We start from the raw sequence: 19,256 nt of genomic DNA on the forward strand, positions 1-19,256 counted from the left end.
ATACCATGTATTTATTTAAGCTGTTTTGCAGATCTTTGCAGAGAACAGGTCTTTTTAGTTATACAGTGAAAATCCACTGCAGCCATTACTGAACTAAGTGACCTTAAAACGTGGCTGAAGTTAAAGCTATATTAATGTGGTTTGGAAGAACAGATGGTCTTAGTAGTGGCATCCTCGGCGCAGTGTGTTTATGTCTGCTGGCTAGCGTGTGACACAATGTTTAACGGAAAACTTGCAGCTACATCACACCATGTCCTAGAAAATAATGCTTTGCCTGTGGATAATGGTGGGCAGCAACGATTTCAGTAATGCACATAATAGACGTCACTGAGCCAACAAATGGGTCAGAAATGCAGTTTTAAGGTTGGAAAGTTTAAATGTGTCTTTAAGGAAACATAGGAGAAAATATTGTTGCAAACACCAAAGATATTGAGCCTCTTTAACTAATCTACTCTTGGCTGACCCTCATTAATACAGTTTGAGTTTCCCTTCAAATTCAACTGTGAGCCAAAACCTGTTCCTATTTATCTGTAGATCTGGACTCCTTTAACCTCTTCTTAATGAACTGTTTGCCATATGTCCAACAAAACTGGTCAACTGGTCTAAGTGTCAACGTCCGTGTGTATTAACTAGTTCTGGTTTCCTCTTCAGTGGTTGGCTTGAGGGGCTCTCTGGCGGTATAAAGCCAAGAGGACGCAGTGTCCTGGCTGCTGCCAACAACTCTGCTGCAACTCCGTTTGATTTCTTTGCTTTTGGCTTAAAGGAACTGGTTCTGCTTTCAGCTTGGGTTTCTTGTAGGTTAGTTTTGGACCTCAGGTTCACTAAACCCAGATCATTGCGTGGCTGGTTTGCGATCTTGCTCCCATCTTGTGTTCCATCTTGATTTTGGTTGCATTAAACTTATTTTTATGTGTTGCTGCTTGGTGGTAGTCTTATATGTTATGGTTCCTTTCTTTTGAAGCTTGTTTCATTTTTGTTTTGTTTTGTTTACTACTTTGTCAGCTGTAATTATTAGTAACTATTTGAGATGTTGGTCAACTATTATTTTTTCCCCTTTTCCATGGGCTATATTTGAAGACCTGGGATGAATACATAAGGAATGAAGTGATGTACTGTAGAACTCCTGCAGCCATGTGATTCTCAACCTGAGCTGTAAGGGAAACCTTTATGTGTTGACTAAAGCATCGTCCTGATGAGTAAAACAGAAACGTCACACAGTATTATCTAACCAAATCACCAGAGGATTTATTCTGTTGGAAGGCAGGATTACGCCCCATCTCTGCTGGTAATGGGTTTTTACTATCGGAGGCTTAACATGTCTGAGCAGCTTGTGTGAAACATATTTTCATTGACAAAGTTAAGCTAACTCTCCACATTGCAACCCTTTTTTTCCTGTTGTATAATTTGAAGTCAGTAACAGTGGAAGTACCATGAAAAATAATTAAACTTTACTTTATTAATCCCATGTGGGAAATTTAACACTGCACGGGGAGCAGTTGTGGGGCATTTACAGCATTGATTAAGGGCCTGCAATGCTTCATCTCTTTTAGTACTAAGGAGACTCTAGGGATTAGAAAAAAATCTGATTTAAAAAATTGGTAACCTTAAAAACATAGCCAAGTGTCAGAGGAGATTATGGGATACCGACACAAACATTTAAAGGACTGGCTGGGAGACAATAAGACAATATCTCTTTGTGCTGAAATACGACAGTTAAGAAAATTTGTTTCCTATAACCCAATTATTTTGTTGTGACTCATCGTCTGAGTTGCATACTTGTAACATAATAAAACACCCTTTAACCTTAAAATCAGACTCGTTTTCGGGATAAGTAACATCTTTTACATGTCTAGATGAAGTGAAGACTGTTTTACACAGTGTGTTCAGCATATTAAAGTTTAGACGTTGGACAACACATTATCTGCATTTCCATGACATTTTTCCACTAAATAAAAATATTTCTCAGTTTTGACAAACTACAATTGTGATTTACAAGTGTTTCAATTGAAGAGCGTTTTAAGTGTAAGCCTCAGTTCTTGTAAAAATCTTGTCCAGTTGACAAGATTTTACAAGAATTACGGCTCATGCAAGGTAGTCACGTAGCCTTACTTTGTGGTTTTCTACTTGTTGCAGAGAATTTGCTACAATGTTTTGAAGCTTTTCTTACTCATTTTCATTTCTAAAACTGAAATTTGCTGTTTGTTCCACATCTTTACCAGCAATGAACTGGTCACAACCCCTCAAGTCATGTCTGGGAACACTTAAATGCGAAAAAAAAGTGTTTCCATTACACTTTTGTGATGTATTTCTCTATCGAAACGTCTGAAAAAACCCCTCATGAGAGCGTAAAAACTTTATAAGCGATGTTTGAGACTTGTTTTGAAATGCAGGCGTTGCCATTAGCGTCTTTTTTTTTATTGCGATTTTTAGTTTTTGTGCAGTTCTAGGTGTAATGAAACACAGAAAACCTATGAAACACATATTTATACTGAACCGTAAAATGCCTCAGAAATGGCTACTATGTTGTAGATTCTGTTTGCAGAGCCGTGTGCTTTCCTTTGAAGTTCTCAGCATAACGCAAGAGCAAAGGAAACGCTAAATTTAATGATAAAGACTTTCTGTGGGTTTTAGATTTAAGTTGGTAAAAGTCAGATTGATGTTTTTCATGTTAAACATGAGCTGAATCCTGTTTATAAGGCATATTACCTTCCCCTGTGCGATGATGTAGAAGGTGCTACCCTCCTCTCCCTCTCGGATAACATACTCTCCTTTGTCATAGTATTCCTGAGGGAAAGAAGGAGAGAGAGTATTGTTAAAGACAACAGTTGGAACTGAAGCATGACTTTGATTTAACCAGCAACTCATTCAGCTTTATTCCTCTTAGCCAGTTCAGTTCCGTATAGGAGGACAGCTGCTGCTCACTCTAAGCTCTTCAGATCTGGAGAGGAATTATGAGACCCATGAGATAAATGTATTGAGAATTATCAAACAACTTAAGTTAATGAATACAGTTTTAATGTCTGCTACGAGGATATTTTCATTAGAATTTGATCTTTGGTCTTTAGTAGCACTAACCTGTCTGGATGGATCTGCACAAAACATCATGAACCTAAAAAAAAACAAAAGTGTGGTCTTCTGCTGCTGGAGAAGTAAATGTTGTGTGTTCAGAGATGCTATTCTGCATACGCTGGTTGGAAGTAGTGGTTATCTGACTTCCTGTTCCCTTTCTTTCATCCCCAACCAGTCTGCCCAGTCCCCTCTGATGGCATTTTGGTCCAGACATCTACTTCTTGTTGGATAATTTCTCTTTTTCAGACCATTCTCTGTGTGTGAAAATCCAAATTGATCTCCAGTTTCTGAAACACAAAAACCGCTCAAATCCTCTTCCTTCCCATTCTGACATTCACTCTGTGCTTCAACAAATCATCAACCATGTCTTTGTGACTAAATGCATTGGATTGCTGCCATTTGATTCGAAACAAACAGACAACAGACTAGCTCCCAGTCCCAACAACGGACTCCGACACAACAAAATTTTATCACCTGCGCAGGAATCAGGATAAAGACTAAAGAATAAAGTCAACGCAGACACAAACGCTGCAGCAGGTGTTTACCTGTGAAACGCCATGCGGCCATGGTTCCCGCAGATGGAAGGAGATCACTGCTGCTGTTACCAAGAACATCTGACACATAACTGATGACTGACCCAACATTACACACACAGTTTAATATCGTTATGTATATCGTTATGGGGATGTAAAATGAGCTATATCAAGATATGACATTGTGGTCATATCGCACTCGATCAGGAGTTTATTAAAACTATCCGTTTAACCTTGCAACTGCAAAATGCAGAAGCAACAAGCTGTATGATGTCCATAAATGGTAAATTGACTTGTACTTCTACAGTGCTTTTCTAGTCATGCAGACCACTCAAAGCGCTTTACACTACTTGTCACACACACACACACTCGTTCCCCGATAGGCACATCGGGGGGCAGCTTGGGGTTTAGTGTCTTGCCCTTGGACGCTTCGTCATTTTAGTCAGCCAAGCCTGGAATCAATCCCCCAACTTACCAGTTGAAGGACGGCTGCTCTTCCTCCTGAGCTACAGCCGCCCCATGTCTGTGAGAACAAACCAGTTTTTTCACGCAGCCTCAAGAACAAGGAAAAAGCTATCGCTTCTCGTATATGTGACAGGCTTTACTGATTTAAAGATTAAGGCCTTGTGATGCACCAGAAGTATGTAGTGGTGTACTTTCCAACAAATGCTCCATATATACTTCAATTGAAGGAGGCTTATGTCAAATTGTGTGTCGACATCAGCTGGTTTCAGAGTAGCATTAGGTACGGGTGTGAGGATTGTGTTCATGTGGCAATGCGTGTTTATTGTTCTGATAATTTACCACACACATCTATAAACTCATTTGAACTGCAGATAAATTAATATTCATACATTGCCTGGACCAACCCTTACAGGATATTAGTGTCTGAAAAATCAACAGAGTTCTTGGTAAACGTAATGTAGAATGAAATATGTTCATACCAATCCCAATGAATGAAACAGCACTGCAATGGGGTTATTGGATTGTTGCTCTGGTTATGTGCATAATCCTTTAGCCTTAATTCAGAATATTTATGATTATAAAACACCTGTTATACAATCAGATGGTCTTAAAATAAAAGACCTTTAGTCAGTTTGGAAGATGGCCAGCCATCTGTAAACTCTGACACACTCCGGCCGGTACGAGACAACTGGCTCAATGTTTAGTTCAGATTTAGGAACATCATAAAACTGAATGACACTTTTTAATAATCAACACTAAAACACACTTGTGAATGGTCCATTTAGTAGGACAAGCTCTGTTTCAGAGGCTCGGTGCTTCATTTCGGCCTACCGGTCAAAGTATGTTTACCTGATCACATGTTTGTATATCTAATCCATCAAACTGGCCCAAGCGAGCTGCCAGATCATCATCTGAAAAGTCATCTGAAAAAGCTGGAAGTGAGAAGTGCCAGGATTCAGGGTGACGCATAAAGATTCCCGGGTGTTTACTCTCAAATCTCTTGAGCCAAGTGGCTTTTTCCTTGAGAATCCCACATTGTTTACGTTCCTTTTATTCTTCAGGAGAGCCTAGTTTAACACTAGTCTGACGAAGGAGACAATATCCTGTAGTTTACAAAGATTAGATGATGTAGTACCTGCTCAGGTAGATTTGTTCCAACAGGTTACCAAGTTTTGCTCCTGAAATCATTTAAATGTTTACCAAAAAGAAGTAATTCTTACAAAAAAAAAAAAGCTCAAAGGCATATCTTTTCCCAGTATACTCCTGAAAAATCCCATCGCTTTGCGTGTGAAGAGAATTGTTCCAGTCCTTCATAGCTGTGTGTATTTCCTAAAGATGTCGACATGGTGGACTGTAAATGTACCCTATTTTTGTTTTTATTTATCTATAGAAAGGAAGTAACAGAGGTGGAATGGACAAGCTGAAGTGGAAGGATTTCCGTTTTCAGTCCTAGCCAGTCAATGAGCCTTCTTCCTCTTGTTTCAGTCTATACTATAGACCAGTAGACCAGTGGTTCCCAAAGTGGGGGGGTTGTTGAATAAAAGTAAAATTATATAGCCCAAGTTAATCATTGATTTTTATCAAAGCTGTCAAAACCATTAATCCAGGGATAAATCTGTGTAATTATCACCTTAATTTTCGATCACATGAACGGATAAACAAAGTCAGTAGATGTCATATTGAAAATCTGAATTTGAGATTATTGCAGTTATGCTGACCAGATCTGGACGTCTAAGAAGCTCCCAGTGTGAACTGGTGGCAGTTTTGTCCAAACAAAACTGCGGCGCACACGCATTCTGTGTGAATTCAGGTTCAGAGCCTCCTTTCAGACTGCAGCTGTTGAGGAAGATGAGTTCGTTTAAATAAAGACAAAGTTTTCCATTCACTGGAAGATGCTTTACTTTTTAGAATTTTTATTTCAATTAATTCACTGAAAGTCTGAAATTCAAAACTTATAATTGCTGATCAGATTTAAAAGCAACAGAAACTAAAACCAGTTCTCTGACCCACTTCACATACTAAATCCTCTTCCCAAACTATGTAGGCTATTTGTCCGATTCCCAGTGAACATCTGCACCTCTATTAGGTTACAGCCCCCCTCAACCACCACCAACACTAGCCCCCCCCCTCAACCACCACCACCAACCGAGGGCCAAGACTGTCTCCTGCATCAGAAATGACTGAAAAAGCAAGTTCGCCAATGGCAGGACAGTCGGATCGACAAACGTCCTTGAAGTTTTCATGGTGAAAAAATGCTGACAGAGGCTTTTTTCTTTGAGCCGACGCTGACAGGGGCTGCTCCATTTCCTCTTTTGCAGCTGAAACACAATGCTTCTGCAGGAAAAGTGGAATTAGCTCCAGTCTGCTTGCTTTTTTTTCCTCAATATACACATTTTCTCACACACTCACATCGCCTCACACCAAAAAGCCTGTCACTCGCACATCTTTAAGAAATCACTCGTCCCCCTTTTGAATAAACACTTTCTGGGGCCTTAGTCAAATAATTACGGTAACAATATACAGCACCCGGCGATGACAGGAATAATATTGGCTCTGTTCGTCAACAAGGTAATTTGTGAGTTCTTGCCAACTGGAGCTCGAATGAATATGCTGACATGAGGTAATAGTATATGGCCAAATGGTAATGATATTTTGACAGCAGCTATCTGCAGTGCCGAGGCTCCCTGGAGCTGCCACAGGTTTGTGCAACTCTGAGGCAATACAATGTAAAAGTCCAGATTTGTCCCTCCAGTAGAACTATAGATAGTTTGACAGAATAACTTACCACCTCAAGGCAGTCCACGATTTTGCTTAGCTTGTCCTCTGGAAGATTAGCCAAAAGGGAAACGCTGAGAGAGAAAGGAAGGAAAAATAATATATTATCATTCAAATCACATTGTAAATAAGTGTTAAATTTCTTAATTTTTCTGAAAGGGAACTCCAAAGTTCTTCTATCATGTCCTCTACAAATACAAACCACATTTCCAAAAAGAAGTTGAGAACAGAGAAGTCCAAAGACATTGTTTGCTGTGTCTTCACTGACCAACTTTATTGTATTTGAAGGATATAAATAAAAGTTAAAGTTGATGCCAGCAGCACACTCAAACACAGCTGGTAGAGGCCTTGCATTGTTGCAGAATACAAGATATGTGCTGCTGAGCAGTTTCTGGTTCTGATCCTTTTTCCAGTGATGCTCCAAATATTTCCATTCATGGACTGCAGGCGGGCTGGTCAAGCACATGCAGATGTTTGGTATTGTCCTGCTGAAATGACCAAAAACTGTCACCTGGATGGTGGCATATATCCAAAAATTCCAGTCTACATCTCTGAATCGATGGTGCCTTCAAATACGCTCGCCGTCAGGTTCAGCTTCTATTTGTAAGGACCAGGTTGGATCCTCTTTTACCTCCATAATGGCTTTATTATGCTGTGATGGATTCAAGATAGGGCTGGGCAATATGACAAAAATATTATATCCCAATATAGCTTATTTTATATACCCATAACGATATAACAATATTAAATTGTTTGTGTAATTTTGTGTCAGTCATCAGTTATGTATCAGATGTTGCTAGGCAACGGCAGCAGAGATCTCCTTCCATCTGGGGGAACTATGGCCGTATGACGTTCCACAGGTAAAATACCTGCTGCAGCGTCTGGTCTGGAGTTTATTATGAGCTTTTGCTGCTTTTGCTGCTTTTGCTCGTTGACTCTATTCTTTATACTGGATTATTTATCCTGATTTCTGCACAGGTGATAAAATGAGTTAGTTGTGTCGGAGTCTGTTGTCGGTTCCACGTCGGTCTTTTCATATCCAAACCGCATCCAGACAGAAATTTCCCTCTTTTAGGAACAAACTCATCAGTTTGGGTTGGCTGCTCATCTTTTAGTGAATTATCCTCTGAAACACGTCTGCTACCGTCTTCCTCCATGGTTGTTTATGTATTGCAGCGTGCTGTAAAGTGCATGTGGCGTAAACGAAAGTCTCATATGAAGCAATGGACTTTTTATATCATCCAAGCAATATATATTGTCATATCGCCCAGCCAATTCAACAATGTGTTGGAAACATTCATCAAGGATTATCTCAATGTTGACATGAAGCATCACCAGCTGCTGCACATCATGATGAGAACCTCCCAAAGCTGCTCTGCTGGATGTAGATCTGGTGACTGTGGAGCCGTTGGAGGACAGTGAACTCATCGTCATGGTGGAGATGATGTGAGCTTTGTGACATGGTGCATCATCCTGCTGGAAGTTTCCATCAGAAGATGCTACACTGTGCTCAGAAAGGGATGGACATGGTCAGCAGCAGGACTCAGGTAGGCTGTGGAGGTTAAACCAGGTCACTTTACCTTTTCATATAAGGCAGGATAAAAAATGGAGACTTGGACCATGCGACATTTTCAGACCAGCCTATCTGGCATCAATAACCATGCCACGTTCAAATTGACTTAAATCCCCTTTTAATTCTCATTCTGATGCTTTAAACTTGACCATGTATCCATGACTAGATGTACAGACTTGCTGCCATGTGATTGGCTGATTAGCTATTTGTGTCATCAAGCAATTGAACATGTGAACCTAACAAAGCTGCCAGCGAGGCCAGAGGTCATCTATTCTACCGAGGCTGTTGGACCCTCACAATCTGGCTTAGCATCTTTCTCTGATGACTGCTTGGAGAGTTTCCCCAACTTTTCCAGAGGTTTGTGCCTCCGAAACTGACTGCTGTCACACAAAATAACACAATTACCCAAACTAAAAACCTTCTTTTTGTTGAATATTGTAATGTTAGTGAGGCGAAGACTTTGTTCAGACCTTCGGAGGAAGTTGCGGTACTGTTCATGTCGTGTCTCAGCTGTCCTCCTCATGATGTTCTGGAAAGCTTCCCGGTCCAAAGCCCATGTCATGACTTTGTTACCAGCTGTAGAAGCAACATGAAATGCATCAGTACTACATCAGATCCTGAACTTTAGCCAAAAAACAAAACAAACTGGCTAATCTGTGCCATGCATCCATGTATCATTGCTATTCTGCTGTACTGGTTTTGTTTTGTGAATCCTTTAAATCATCTTGGTGGTGATCATCAGCTTGACAAACTCAGTTCCACAATGATGACGAAGGAAGCAGTTGAGTCCCTTCAACTTTAACCCTAAATGTTAATGTCAGCTTGGTGTGCCTCCCCCAAGGACCACCAGGCAGTTTACTTAGTTAAATATACAAAACCAGACGAGGAACGTTCAAACATTACAGGGTACATGTTTTCCAAATGGAAAGTAAAAACACACTTGGATTCAAATCTTCATCATCTAGAATGTCCTGCCTTCATCATCACTGCCTTAAAGAATTACTGAGATGAAAATGAAGATGAATACAGCTGGATCAGGATTACAGACTCTGCTCAGGATTTATGGGAGTAAATGTTTCATAAAGATACCATAAGGGTTGGAAACTATAAACTACAAATCACATTTACCAATTAAAATAAAGAACCAATCATATGGACAAAATAAATAATGTAATTTATCAGCACAGAGCAGGTTCATATTTTCTTAATCTCGCTACTCAGTTTGAAAGCGCTGATGAGATGCAATCATGGACACTGTTTTACAAGAATCTGCCAGGATGTGGGGGGAATGAGGGAACATGGCAAAGAAATAAATCCTTTCATAAATAAATGTGTCTGCCGCATTGCATTGCCAAACAAAATACCAATCAAGAAGACAAAATCCTTCTCTTGTCCTTTGAATGATTGTGTGTAGCTATAACGGGACACTGAGCTGATGCATGCAAGCCAACAACAAAACTAGCAACAGCATTCCCACCAAACACCAGATGTACACATAGGTTGTTTTTATGGCTAAATCACGTCAGTACATCAAAACCTTTGCTTATTAAATATAAATAAGGTTAAATTTGGGCCGTATTTCAACATCTAACTTGAGTTTTAGACCAAAGTTACCATAAGTTGGCACAGTTAATGACTTTTTGGCAAAATCGGATCAGTGTGCCTTGAATAAGATCTTCTTCCACAGTCAACATTATGACCACAAACACTTGGATAAAGATAAGTCATTCTCTGTTGCTTTACTCACAACAGAATACACATGGGTACGTTCTCACCGTGTTTGTTCCGCTTTAAACGGACCGTGGTCTGCTCCCATGGATGGTGCAATTTGTTTGGCTTAATATGAACCCCAACCACACTCTGATGCCAACCAAAGAAGCAAACCCTGGTCTGCTTGAAAGCAAGGGGTCTGGGAAACGATTATGCTGTTTATGTAGAAGCCGCTACCCAATCTGCATGTCAACACGTTAGTCATCGTAAACACACCTTGTCCCTCTGTCAGTACGTAACTTTTCTGTATTCATTCTTATATCTAATTCTAATATGTAATTGTTTTGTCATTTTAATTTACAATATAAAAAAAAACAACGCAGTAAGTAGGCTAAGTAGAACTGGATCCTTTTTTCTTTTTTTTTTTTTTTTTTTTGTATTATATCACTCTGAACTCGACCACATCCCTAAAGTCTGTTATTTTTCTGCGTGGGGGCTTTTTACACACCCTCCGGTCCTCCTTTTTAAGAAGGGGGGGCGGAGGGTGTGTTCCAATTACAGGGGAATCACACTCCTCAGCCTCCCTGGTAAGGTCTATTCAGGGGTCCTGGGGAGGAGGGTCCGCCGGATAGTTGAATCTCGGATTGAGGAGGAGCGTGCAGTTTTCGTCCTGGTCGTGGAACAGTGGACCAGCTCTATACCCTCTTTGGGGTCCTGGAGGGGGCATGGGAGTTTGCACAACCAGTCTACATGTGTTTTGTGGACCTGGAGAAGGCATTCGACCGTGTCCCCCGGGGGGCTCCTGTGGGGGGTACTCCGGGAGTATGGGGTACCGGACCCCCTTGTACGAGCTGTCCGGTCCCTGTACGACAGGTGTCAGAGCTTGGTCCACATTGCCGGTAGTAAGTCGGATTCGTTTCCGGTGAGGGTTGGACTCCGCCAAGGCTGCCCTTTATCACCGATTCTGTTCATAACTTATATGGACAGAATTTCTAGGCGTAGCCGAGGTGTTGAGGGGATCCGACTTGGTGGCCTCAGGATTGGGTCTCTGCTTTTTGCGGATGACGTGGTCCTGTTGGTTTCATCTGGTCGTGATCTCCAGCTCTCGCTTGAGCGATTCGCAGTCGAGTGTGAAGCGTCTGGGATGAGAATCAGCACCTCCAAATCTGAGACCATGGTCCTCAGCCGGAATAGGGTGGATTGCCCTCTCCGGGTCGGGAGTCAGGTCCTGCCTCAAGTGGAGGAGTTTAAATATCTCGGGGTCTTGTTCACGAGTGAGGGAAGGATGGAGCGTGAGATCGACAGACGGATCGGTGCGGCGTCTGCAGTAATGCGGACTCTGCGCCGGTCTGTCGTGGTGAAGAAGGAGCTGAGCCAGAAGGCGAAGCTCTCGATTTATCAGTCGATCTACGTTCCTACCCTCACCTATGGTCATGAGCTGTGGGTCGTGACCGAAAGAACGAGATCTTGTATACAGGCGGCTGAAATGAGTTTCCTCCTCAGGGTGGCCGGGCTCTCCCTTAGAGATAGGGTGAGGAACTCGGTCATCCGGGAGGAGAACAGAGTAGAGCCGCTGCTCCTCCACATCGAGAGGAACCAGTTGAGGTGGCTCGGGCATCTGGTCAGGATGCCTCCTGGACCTCCCTGGTGAGGTGTTCCAGGCACGTCCCTCTGGGAGGAGGCCACTTCCATAGCTGGTAACTGTCTCTGGTAAAGCTGTCAACACGCCTTCTCAGACTGATTGATTGTGTATACGTCAGATACAAATATTTAAAAAAAAATCAACCTTGATTTGAAAGTGAAACTCTTAAAATCGCTGGACGGGATTTTATCACTGATGTGCACGTTACTGTTGACTTGACACTGATTTCATATAAAACACTGTGCAAATTATTTGGGCGAAATATTCTGACTAGGTGTGTAAAGGTCTTAAGATGGAAAAAATTAAGCAACAGTGATCTTTGCAGGAGCACGGCCCAGCAGCATTATTTTTGGCTGGTTCAAACTATTATCCTATCTGCTGAAATGACTGAGACACTGTTTGTTTTTAGACACACTTCTTTTAATATGTTTATATTAGTAAATAGAAGCATGTATATATTCAGACTTTCCTGCTCTTTCCTGCAAAGGTCCAGCTACACTTTGCCTCTGGGGTCTTTTTTGTCCCACCCTGCTTGTACCTGTGATCATGTCTGACCCATGGTAAACTTCTGAACTGGGACACAGATTATTATTCATCTGAACTCACAGTTGAGGTTCACTGGGATGAGGACAGCAGCAAATAGGACGCTGAATTATACTTGTGTTAAATGATGTTTGATCACGTCTGTCACATGGTCACACTTTCAGTCCCCGGAAGGTCCGTTGTGTTCGATGATAGCCTCAGCCTCCAAAAATCAATCCGAGCTGTTTATTGTAAAGATGTAAAAATCTTTACCTCGCACCGATGCCGTCCGAGTGCAGTTGTAGAGAATGGCTAATTCCCCAAACGTGGTCCATGCTGGTATCGATGCGAGCAGTTTGTTCTTTTGAAACACATCCAGCTTTCCGTCTGCAAATATTAAACAAGGGCAATCAATCATTGTTTAACACACATATTAGGGACATGAAAAAAATCAGGCAGCAAACAATGAAACTTGAATTTCATTTAGAAAGCGGAAGTGATTGGATCCTCTGGATTGATTTTCTTGTCCTTTTTTTTAATAACTTTTGGCTATTAAAACACGCCGGCAGACCAGAGAGTATTAAATATAGGCCATCTGTTATCTCTGATTAGAATCATCCAGGTTTTCTTGTTGTTTTTTTGCTCTACATGCCTCCATGGCTGTGTTTTAAAGGTCACATATTATTCTACATTCATTTTCTTAAGCTTTCCAAATAATCATGTGTCTCCATATCCTGTGTATCAGGCCCCAAAAAAGAGAAACTTCTGTCCCCTCTCCAGCTTTCTCCATTTTTTAATAAAGGTGTTCTCAAATCGGTGAGTCTGAGAGCTTTACCTTTGTGACCACATAAAGTGACATAACTGCTCCCCCCGGGAGCAGATACTACCAATGACCCACCCCCCAGCTAGCTGAGTTAACCCTGTAAAAATCACAAGCTGCGTTTCCATGCGAGTGTTTCCATTGAACAGTAATTAGCACATTAGCCTCAACTCTCATAAAATCTCGTTACTTTCGCGCAATTTAATGAAAATTGCGGTTTATGCAAAGTAGGCATGTTGCGTTATTTTCGGGTTTTTTACTTGCTGAGAATTTGCCACGGATTTTACAGAGCAGGCTCCAGCGAAAGCTACATCCTTTCCCTGTTTACGTCCACATGGAGTGGACGTAAACAGGGAGTGGACGTAAACAGGAACAACTTCTGAACACTTCGAGGTTTCAGACACAGAAACAGCCCATTCTCAGTGGAGCTCACTATAGCAGCTTTTGGAATGGCTGAAATTGGGGTCAAAGGCTGAAATTTTTGGGTAAAACACTTTCAAAACTATGTTGTTGGACCTCTTACACCCAGATGAAATTATTTAAAAAGTGTATGAGACTTTAAACTAGAATAAAAGAAAGATGTGGCTTGTATTCTGCATCTCAAACCTGAATAAAATCATAGGAGAAGTTTAAGCTTTTACGCCATTTTTGTATCATTTTTTCTAGGATGTTTGAAATAAAAAACTTAATAAAAAGGCAGTTAAATTTCTAAAACAGAAATATAAACCTGTATTTCTGAGCCCTTCATCCATCAGCACTCCTGAAACCAGATTGAATTAAATTTGCAGCAAAAATATGACTGAAGACCTCATTATTGAGATTAAAATCAGTTCCTCCTGGGAGTCTGAGTATGTCAGGGCTTCTTTAGTCAACATTCATCATGAGCAGTTTTGGTAGCTGTACAAAAACAATATCACAAGTTGAAGCGTTTGTATAAAAATTAATCCATTAAAACAGTAATTAACAGCACTCTACCTTCATTTTACAGTCTTTAAAAAAAATATGAAACTCATCAACTTATTTGAATACATAAAGTTATCTACATGATCATTTTTTTCTTTATCATGAAAAATGTCACACTAAACAGAAGAACATGATATTAATGTTAAACATCAGCTGTTATCGTTTTCCTTGTTATTTTTAACCCGTACCATGAAAAAATACTTAATCAATCCATCAAAACTCTATTTAAATAGAACTTTTCACATAATTAAATGAACCGCGAAGTGGTTAACAAATGAAAAACAAATTATTTAAAGTACGTTTTCAGACATAAACAATACCAGCCAAAAGCCAGTGCACATTTTCCCATTGAATTTAATAGGAAAGCACATCAAACCTTCGTGCAGCACTGTACACATTTAAAAGCAGTGAGTTAATGAAGATAAGAGCTATCTAACTCCCAACACCTTACTGTGAGGAAACCCTGGAGACTGGATCGAGATTATAATCAACTCAGTTTAAAAAAAACAAGAGCATGTGGAAAAACATAAATTACTACGATAAATAAAATAACAGAACAATAAAATTATATTTTCTTCAAATTTCACCATGAAAACATGGTGAGAGAAGCCCAATGATTCAAATATGGGGCCTTTATTTGTCCCTTTACTAAAATGTAACAAAAAAATTAACACTTTTTTTTTAGGGGATATTAACCATATCTTACCATGCTGAATGTCAGAATAATTATGGTGTAATCTTCTGTGTTCTGGTATCTATTAGAGGGCAAAAAACAAGTATTTTGAGCAAAGTTCTTATCATAAAATGATGCAAAATGTCTCAAACTGTATCAAATGTGTCATGTTAGGCTATATGGGAATGAAACTGCCACAGACGTTTTGGGAACAACCCAAAAACACAACCACCTTCATATTTACAACCAAATGAGTAAATATTAGTCAATAAGTGTGTCTGTATTAATTTATAAATGCATTATTGTTCAAGCTGAACCTTTTCTTTCTCAGGTAAAACCTGAGGAATCTCTTCGGTTTGAAACGGCCAAGAAAACCTTTCAGTCCCCCGTAGACCAGTCAAGATTTGCAAACAGTCATCAGAGATGGCATGAATCTGTGTAGAGCGGTGGAACCAATCAAAAGCTTTATTTTTGCAGCACTGCTGTTTTGATTGGATTTGATTGGCTCCTAGCCGGAGAAGCTTTACGGTGGCCAGCGAGCGCAAAGAGCAAACACAAAACCATAAGCTCTTGTTTCACAGAGAGCCAACGACTCCGGTTTGTCAGGCAATTTCAGATTTTTGCCATTAATCTTAAAGGACGGGCAATTTTATTGTCAGTCATGCCGTCACATATAAGCGGTATAGTGTTTGAAGAAAAAGTCAAGGCTTCGTGTGAGTTTGATTTACAAGGACAGCTTTCTAATTATGAACAAGTCCTCATCAGTGTCACATCCTGATGCCAGATATAAAACATGTCCGTTCCCTTCTTTTTTCATTTTACTTTTTATTTGTATGGATAATCTCACTGTCACATTCTTTAGAGGGGTTTGCTTCAACAAGCACATAATTATATTAGGAAACATTATTACAATAAAACATATTTATCAGTACAACTAGAACTAGATAAAAAATGAACTGACAATTTTGAATCACGATTTAATCTAATAATGAAAAATACAACTTGGACAGATTATCTATATATATTTCCCTTTCATGTAAAAACTGTTCTTGCATGATTTACTGGTGCTTTTTAAGCTTTCAGCATATATTTACAATTGAATTGTTGCTCGTTTCACTTGCGTCCAAAATAAGCTTCTAAGCTAAGACAATGCCAGATATCTGAATTTTAAAATAATGCTCATAATAACTTTATTTCTAGACACCCCGTGATAAAGTTGAAAGGCAGGACAATGATTAAACTTTATATATAAAGAAGGATGAATCGTTATTAGTGGATTATGTTTACAGCAGTGACAGGACCCAATTTCAGCTTCTCTATTAAAATTATAATGCCAGATTCAGATTTTTCCATTCACCTGTGAACAATTTAGCAGCTTATTACCACTCACAATAACAGCTAACGGTAACATTACTGGCTCTCACATTAGCAGCTAAAGCTAAAACTCCCGTGTTCAACAAACAAACAATGACCATTTTAAAAATAGCAGGAAGTGACGTCACCACAAATGTACATACTCTGGAACAAATCCAGTAATGCTCTGGTAAATGTCAATAATGGCTTTTGAACATTGTGTTTTAGAAGTGAATGAAAAGACAGCAGAATGGATTATTACAGTAATCTAATTACTCCAAGATATTTAATTTTCTGATTACATAGTATAGTGCTAGGACTGTGAGCTCTCACATAGCAGCTAAGACTACAGGCTCTCACATTAGCTGCTATGGCTAAAACTGTGAACTCTCACATAGCAGCAAATGCTAAGACCTTGGGCTATTAGCAGCTAACACTAAGACTACAGGCTCTCACATTAGCTTCTATGGCTAAAACTGTGAACTCTCACATAGCAGCTAATGCTAAGACCTTGGGCTCTCATATTAGTGACTAGTGCTCAGAATGTGGGCTCCGACATTCGCAGCTAATACTAAGACCGTGGGCCCCCACATTATGGCAAAAGCAAAGACCTCAGACTCTCATATTAGTGACTAGTGCTAAGATTCTGGACTCTTACATTAGCGGCTAATGCTAAGACCACAGCCTCTCACATTAGTGCCTAGCGGTAGGACTGTGGGCTCTCACATCAGCAGCTAATGCTAAAACTACCGTGTTCAACAAACAATGACTGTTTTAAAAATTGCTGAAAGAAAGGTCACCACAAATGTACGTACTCTGAAATAAATCCAGTAATGCTCTGGTAAGTGTTAATACAGCTTCAGAATACTGTATTTCAGACATGAATGAAGAGACACCAGATCAGATTATTATAGTAATCTAATTACTCCCAGATATTCTCCCTGATATTTGATTTTCTGATTACATAGTCCTGTAAAATGGCTCAGTATTTTAAAAAAAAAAAAAAAAAAAAGGTTTTTCTGAATAAGATTTTAATATTCAAGTGAAATTGTTGCTATATCTTTAAATAAATTAATATCCAATCAGAAAACATGCCATTTTTAAATAAAAAGTTAAATCACAGGGAAGTACCTAAAGCATGAACAATCATATATGTGTGAATCTTGCCAGACATCTTTTAAATCTAAAATTTAGCCATCGACCTGTTTTTTTTTTTTTGTTGTTGTTTTTTGTCTTGTCCAGCATTTAAGCAAGCAGACTGATGTTCTGGATGCTGTGTTCTGCTGAGCAAATTTATTTTGCCAAGGGGAACTTTTGTAGATGTAATGATCCCCTTGTATTTCTTGATTCTTATTTTATTTTTCAATTTGTTTTGGATAATAGCTTGTATTACAGAGTTTATGCTGCTGGACAGGAAAGGGGCAGAAAGAGAACAGAAAAGAGAACATAAAAAAACAAAAAAAAAAAACAAAAGAAAGAGATCAATGCATACATGTATATGCACATACATACCCACCTACATATATATGTATATACACTCGCACATACATTATATATATACATACATACATACATACATACACATGCATACACACACATGTACACATACATGCATACATAAAGATAGATATACATACATACATATACACATACATACACACACACATATATATATATATATATATATATATACATATATACACATATACATACTCACATACATACACATACATATACATACATACACATACACACACATACACATACATATATACATATCCATACACATACATACATACACATACACACACATACACATACATATACATACATACACATACACTCACACATATGCATACATATATACATATCCATACACATACATACATACACATACACATACACATAAGTACACACACATACCCACCCACACACATAAATATATACACCCACACAAGCCAACTCTAGATTCGTGGAGAACAAAACCGTTGACAATCATGAGGACCAGAAACTAGCAAGTTAAGTCAAAAAGACAGAAAGAGAGGTACCTGCTGTTAGTGAATAAACTTGCTGGATGACTCAGTGACTGTGACACATGCAGAACATTCATGCAGAACATTCAGAGTGGAACGTGTTTAGAGAAGAGTGATCATGCCAATGTGACCCCGCCCGCCTACAGCTAGAGGAAGGCCAGGAGAACCCAGAGACCCGGGTAACCGACAGTCACCCCCAGGTACAGATCCCAACCCCCCCACTCCAGAGCCAGCCATGCATCTGCCCAGGAGGTGGCGAAGGAGGTGCCCAACCAGAGTCCCCCACAGTCAGGGGGAACAGGCCCCAGCAGGCCCAGGCCGGCAAGGGCCGATCCCGCCGGGCACCGGCCACCTAGGGCAGACAGAGCGCAGGCCCCAGGGCCCCAAGAGCCCGTGAGCAGCCCCCCGCCCCCGCAAGCAGAGGGCACAGCCCACACCGACGTAGGACCAGGATCCCCAGACCGCCACCCAGCGGCAGCCAGGTCGCACCCCAGCGCACCAGCTGCGCCCCCGGGTACAGGACACCACCCCCCCACCACCAAACCACACACACATATACATGCATACCCCCCCCCCCCCCCCCCCAACACGCACTCCCCTCACACATATACATGCATACCCCCCCCCCAAACACGCACTCCCCTCTCAACCCCCATCCACACAACCCTCTGCAATCCATGCACATCATCCATCACATATACAACCCCACCCCACCTCTACTCACTCACCCATACCAAGTCACACGAACCCCAATCGCCCCCGCCCCCACACACACTCACCCCCCCCACACACACGCTCACACCCCGCCACCCCATCCCTCTACTTCTACCCAACCACACATGCCCCACCAAACACCCCTCCACCACCCATAGCCCCCCTCCAAACTTCACCCTCACTCACACATCCCATTCCGCATATACACCCCCCCCTACACACACACACACACACACACACACACACACACACACACACACACACACACACACACACACACATACCCTCACTCCTCCAACACAGGCACACCCCAATACAACCCACGCGCCAACATACCCCTCCACACACACATCTACTCATCCTCACACATCCCTATCCCCTACCCACCTATATCCCCAACCCTAATCCCCC

At 40.7% G+C, this 19,256-nt stretch overlaps 1 protein-coding gene across 1 annotated transcript in view; it reads right to left on the reverse strand.

Moving 5' to 3' along the window:
- Positions 1 to 19,256, reverse strand: part of prkg2 (protein kinase cGMP-dependent 2) — a gene marked incomplete at both ends in the record, with an annotated part of 48,535 nt that overhangs the window by 21,305 nt on the left and 7,974 nt on the right. Inside the window, 4 exons of the mRNA XM_079250750.1 lie at positions 2,707 to 2,784; positions 6,853 to 6,916; positions 8,886 to 8,991; positions 12,563 to 12,676. Coding sequence (XP_079106876.1) covers positions 2,707 to 2,784; positions 6,853 to 6,916; positions 8,886 to 8,991; positions 12,563 to 12,676 — 362 coding nt within the window. The remainder of the gene's footprint in view (positions 1 to 2,706; positions 2,785 to 6,852; positions 6,917 to 8,885; positions 8,992 to 12,562; positions 12,677 to 19,256) is intronic.

Source organism: Telmatherina bonti, assembly GCF_933228915.1.
Source record: "Telmatherina bonti genome assembly, chromosome: 13".
NCBI lineage: Eukaryota > Metazoa > Chordata > Actinopteri > Atheriniformes > Telmatherinidae > Telmatherina > Telmatherina bonti.